This window comes from Apteryx rowi, unplaced genomic scaffold (genome assembly GCF_003343035.1).
Source record: "Apteryx rowi isolate R43461 unplaced genomic scaffold, aptRow1 scaffold_81, whole genome shotgun sequence".
Lineage (NCBI taxonomy): Eukaryota > Metazoa > Chordata > Aves > Apterygiformes > Apterygidae > Apteryx > Apteryx rowi.
Window position 1 is genome coordinate 2,981,635 of NW_020451105.1, and position 6,000 is coordinate 2,987,634.

General features: G+C 38.2%; 1 protein-coding gene across 1 annotated transcript in view; it reads left to right on the forward strand.

The window, feature by feature from the left end:
* Positions 1-1,012, forward strand: part of SLC6A5 (solute carrier family 6 member 5) — a 38,617-nt gene extending 37,605 nt beyond the window's left edge. Inside the window, exon 16 of the mRNA XM_026089340.1 lies at positions 857-1,012. Coding sequence (XP_025945125.1) covers positions 857-1,012 — 156 coding nt within the window. The remainder of the gene's footprint in view (positions 1-856) is intronic.
* Positions 1,013-6,000: the final 4,988 nt, after the last annotated feature.

The window sequence follows — 6,000 nt, forward strand, 5'->3', positions numbered from 1 at the left end:
TGTGGAATTAGCATTGTATGTTGCCTCAAAAAATAGGGTGCTCTTCCTACTGTCCCTCTGGTAGCGCACCCAAAGAAATGCCAAAAAGTTGGATCTGTTTTGAAGGGACTTTTGCTGAAGCTATTTCAGCTTTAGCCCAGTATTTCCTGAACACTGAATCTGCTGCATAAGTTTCTAATGGTTGATTTGGGAGGTAAAGGTTGCACACTGGTAATTAAGCAGAGATTAAAATAACTGATATAGAGGCCTGATTCACTTTATTAGGTAATAAACATATAATTGTTCCCTCTCAAGCAGTCAGAAATATGTTTTCTTTCCTTTTTATCTATAAATGTGCCACTCAAATTATATATTTAATAAAGAAATCAGTGGAAAGATTAGAAGATTTTTGTTGTTTGCCAGGCTAACATTCTCCTCTTTCCTGCAGATAGAAGTGAAGCATTTTGTCATCTGAAAATTAAAATCTTTGTTCATTCATAACAGTGTACTTCTTTTGGTCATTTGAATACTTTTGGGAAATATGCTAAACAAAAATCCAATTATTTTAATGCAGTTACCCACTGCTTAGATGATTGAACTAAGTTATTGAGCACATGTCCTTCAGAAAGCAAGGCTAGCAATCTGTAGTAGTCGTTCTCAGTTCCCTTCATATGGTGCGGGGGAGAATGTATAATTAAAATCTGGGCACTTTATCCTCTATTAATCTTGCAAACTTTGTGCAAAACAAACACTGAGCAGTGGAGCATTGCAGGGCCATTATCAATAAACTCAAATGAGCCTAACCTTATTTCTTCTGCATTGTAATTCTGCTCTGTAATTTCAAATGAGACTGTCTTTTATCTCCCCCGCATTGCAGCGACTCAAGCTGGTGTGCTCTCCACAGCCTGACTGGGGTCCGTTTTTGGCCAAGCACCGTGGTGAACGTTACACGAACATGATTGATCCACTGGGAACCTCCTCCCTGGGACTTAAGCTGCCAGTGAAGGATATAGAACTGGGGACACAATGCTAATAATTATTACATCAGTGGCAATAACAGTCAGCCTTTTTGGATACCTTTTTTCCATTCATTTCCCAGCGTTTCTTCTTTTCTTTCTCACAGTGCCTGAAAGTGGTTGCTTAGAAAGTAGGACTTAATGTCGCATGCCATAGTGAAGAACTAGCTAGACCACTTTCGGGTGTAAGTGATGCCCATGACATATTCTGTTCCTGTGAAATAGCAAAAGCGTGTTATACAAGAAATTACATCCCAGTTTTTGTCAGGCGATGTAAAAATAAACAAATAAAAAGGAATAATCTTTTAAGGGAATTTAAAGGGATGAGCAAAATTTGACCAATTTCACACAAGCCTCCTTGTAACAGGTAGCCATGATGGGGCTAGGATTATGTTGCCAGTGTAACCAAAGGGAAGTTCAGCCCTTCAACGGGGTGCAAGTGAGGAAAGGGGGGGGTCTCCAGGCCAGGCTGGGGTCTCCTGCAGCTCTGCCGTGAATCCAGAGTGAGGCCATCTGTGTCGGCGGAGGTGCTTTGTCTACGCTGGTGATGGCAGAACTTGGCTCACAGGGTCTGCCCACTCCTGTTATAAGCATGGATTATACAGACCTTGAGGACTCCTAAACAAGGAGATAGTCTTCAAGGCTTACAGTAGTAAGCAGTATGTGGAATCAGAACAGAAATATAATGATCCATTTGATCTTTTTGAGTAGAAAAATACAAGCAAATTTTAAAATAATCATTTGAGACTGGAACTAAACTGTCTCTGAGTCTGCAAATGGTTTTGAAATAGTGCCAGACTGGATGGGCATCACAGTTTCAAGTACTTTCATATGTTTTTATTAAAAATTTGATATTTGCCTTTTCAATTAAAAATGCCTCAGTTATACCAAGTGTCTAAAACTTTGCTCCATTGGTAAACTACTTATACAATAAGTACAAGCACAGGCATAGTTTTATTCACTTAACTCCAAAACCCTGAACATAGCTTTCCTTGTTTCTCTGCTTTTGTTTACAGTATCTCCTCAAGAAGCCATCATATAATTTGTGCCTAATTTTGTATTCTTACAGTGGTAAGTGTAGTCTAGTTACCACCTGACAACAATTATTAGAAGTTAGATGTGCTGTTCAACTTTGTGACTCCCCAGTCATTGTCCTATAAACATCTTTCTATAACCTTTAGACGTATTCTTCTCTTTCAACCAATAGGGAAATAGCAGAACTCCAGTTGTCTATATATTATATATATAGCACGTAAATTCTACAAAGCAGTATTCTCTCTGGAATGTACATAGTTTAGCTTTTTTTCTTTTTGCATTTAAAGCATTTTCATTAAAGAAAAAAATAAAAAACCCAACAACTAACCACTGTAATCATCCACATGGATGCAACATTAGATGCACAAAATGCAAAGGTGGGGGAAGAGGACAATTTAGTAGATGGCCATTGCATTGCAATAGGATCATTACCATTTAGAAATCAGATATATGTGGCGATTCAAGTGTTAGACTTAAATAGTTTTGTTACTTATTGGGCAGAGTAAAAWTAGAGCTTTTAAGAATGCGTTTATTCAACTGAATAGAAAATTAGCCCAATTTATTGTAAATGCACTAGAATGAGGGAGAAAAATATATCTTCAATAATTGGCAAAAATGTAACCTTTACTATCTTGTTATGTCCTATACATACATACATATATGATATTTTTTAACGGTGATCAGTGTTCATGTAGTGTGTGCTAGTGATGTTTTATGTCCCTATAAGTATCTTATCAATCCGTATAGAGATGGTGAGCTTATGGTAGTTTAGCCTGTTTTTTCCCTCCCTGCACACACTGTAGTAGTAGTCAATAAATGTTCTTTCCTTTCAGGGGACTGTTTCTATCCTGTTCTTTTGTCTGTCTGGCTGCATATTACAGGGTCTCAGGTAACTCTTCAGTTAATGTGTGTCTGTAGGTGGGTAGATGTGTTGTTTTCATCCTGTCAAAGAAAACAAAACAAAAAACCTAAACCTTAGTGTAACACTTCCACAAATTATTAACTTCCTTTCTCTGTGTGTGTGTGTGTGTGTGTATATATGTGTATATTAATCATTTTGCTGAACTCCCTCTTTCATGGGGCACTTCATGTTGCCAGCCGCAGGCACTGCTGGAGATGTTTAATCCTCAGGCAGGACGAGCGAGGGGCCGTCAGGCGCTGTCCCTGGCCGAAGCGAGGATGGATTTTGCCACGTTTGTGCTGGCCCATGACTCTCCGCTCCACGGGCTCTGCCAGCCCCCGGCTCGCGCAGCAGCAGGACTCGGACTCTGCAAGCATCGCTGCCATAATGCTGCGCCGGCTTCTTCTGGCTTTGCTGGATGTTTTCCTGAGGGGGCTGCTATTCCCCCTTCTCCTGGGTTTTTGTTTTCCTGGCAGAGCTGGTTGGAGGCACCACACTCTGACATAATGAAGCTGTATAAAGACAAGCTGAAGATTGACACCTGTGTCTCAGTGCGGATGAGGGGACTGTGTTGCCCCGGGAAATGAATTACAGGTGTTCTTTCTACCTGGAAAGGCAAAGAAAGGAACCTAAATCAGGGAGCACCATCTAGTGAGAATTGCATATTTTTGTCAGGATAAACAGCTTTAGGTGTCTCTTTACCAGTATTTTCTAAAGTCTTGCTTTGATTTTTGGAGTCCAATCCAGTTTTGCTTAATTACTATTGTGATTTAAAAAAAAAAAACAAAAAAACCTAAGCTTCCAAATGTTTATAGGCTTGTTCTTAAAAAACAAACAAATAAACAGAAAAAACCACAATCACTTAACAGTTCTGAATCCTTTCCCTTCCTAATTTGTTATCTCAGGACATGCGTTTGAACTGAGATTAACTAATTGCAGTAAAATTGCCTTGGTGTAAGCATGTCTGTTACTGTCTAAGTACAAAAGGGATATCATTTGGAGGAATACTGCTAGGTTATGATATCTTTCCTTTGGCTTGGATTACTAAAACAGGAGGCATACGAAAATTTGAATTGCTTTCCATGATTTTTGTAATTAATCTGCTTGCCTTTCATTTAGGCGTCTTGCCTGTGCCTGTGGAAGTCATTAGCACAGGATTAGGCCTGACTTTGAAACTCTGAAAACAGATGATGGTTTTGATTTTGTTTTTGTTGATTTTATCTTCAGCTTTAACATCTAAAACTGGGCTTGCAAAGACATTTGGAGTGGGAGAGAAATGAGTACAAAAATCACAGAAGAACTGAATTTTTCACTGTAAATTAAAAGGGGAAGATTTTCATATTAGTCTTTAAAAAAAATATTTTACTGGCCAAATCTGAACGTTGAGATTAAATTAACCAGCAGTGTCTTCTTTAAATGAGAAGTAACCTTGCAGTTTGGGAATGCACTTCATTTACCATATTCTAGAAAAGTTTGCATGTACTTTGATAACTTTCTAAAAATAAATTTAGTATCTAATTAAATACCAGTAAAGGTCTTTTAAAAAAGGAGGGGAAAAAGCCATATTAGTAAAAATGTGACATATGTACTTGCAGATCAATCTATCTTGTGAGTAAAAAATGTTCAAATTTGGTGAGAATTACTTCTGTTGCATATTTTTTCTTTGAAATGAAATTGGATTTTTGGATGAGCTGAGATGCACTGTTGTATGCATTAAAAATTATACTTAATGCAAATGCTTGCCATCTTCAAATTCTTTGGGATCTTTCTAGTGTTTTTAATATACAGTGTTCAAAATCTGTGTTTCAGCTAGCCATGGCAGCACTTTGTTTCCAAAAGAAGGGTTTAACAAAATGATCTTGAATTGAGAAAGACTTGGATTGTCTTTATATGATGTTTCAGTTGAGTCAAAGTACGCTTTTGATTAGGTTCTGCTCCACTGACCACATTAGATGTGCCTCAGCACTGAAGATCACCGCTTCTGATACACTCTGGCTATCTCTCACCATCAAATTCCAAATCTCAATTTATTTTAAATACCTTTGGTCTTCTTTTTGAGTATGTGTGTAGTTGTACGGATAATATAATTTCTTACTGTCTGTGATAAAGCAATTGCTTATTTGTGGCAGGCATTGCTTTCCTGTTGGTTTCTTATTCTGCAGCTCCACTCCTTGCAATCAAAGTTGCAGACAGACTTGCATGGGTTGGGGGTTGCAGGCTGTGCAGCTACGGCAAGTGCTGTCCCAGGAAGTGTCTCAGTTTTGCTAATGCCACGCTCGTATCTGGCATGATTATGAGACGCTTCTTAGTTTGAAGTTAAACGGTCAGAGCTTGATTCTTCCAGAGGGGCTCAGGTTGCTGGCTGGAAGGGGGAGGGTTGGGGCTTTTGTAGTTTCTGCCTTTGTCACCCTCAGGCAGGCTATCACCAAAGAGAGACAGTTTTCCCGATGGGTTTACCATAAAACGTGAGAACCAGGCTGGGCCATATTGCTTGCAATATTATTATTTGCCCATAACATTTTAAGGACATCTTCAGGTAACCATTTGCCTTATAGGGACCTTCCATTGTTGGGAAAATACTGATTGATGAAAAACCTGTTGTTATCTGTCATTTATATTATGTAGGGTACCTTGTAAGGTAGATGCTTAGCTGGTATAAATTGTCACAGCTTTGTTTGGAGCTGTGACAATTTACACCAGCTGAGAATTTGCGCCCTGTGTCCTATGGCACTTTATTACAGACCTGTCGCTGATGGGTTAAATCTTAATTACTTGCGTAATGTCATATGTAAATATATATATATATTTACAGGCATTCTATGGGGTACTGCTGCCTATGGATAAAGATTTGTACCCTAACAAGGTCATTATAATTTTTCCATTAGCTGTATGTGGAGAAGATATATTATGTTACAAAGGATGCATCATATATATCTCATGTAGTGCATATTATAATGCTGTATGTTGTTCATTTAAGAATTATTCATTATTCTTGAGGCCCTACCTCAGATTTTGTATTTATGTGTACAAATGCAATTTATTGTATTATATATTTGCCTATTATATTTG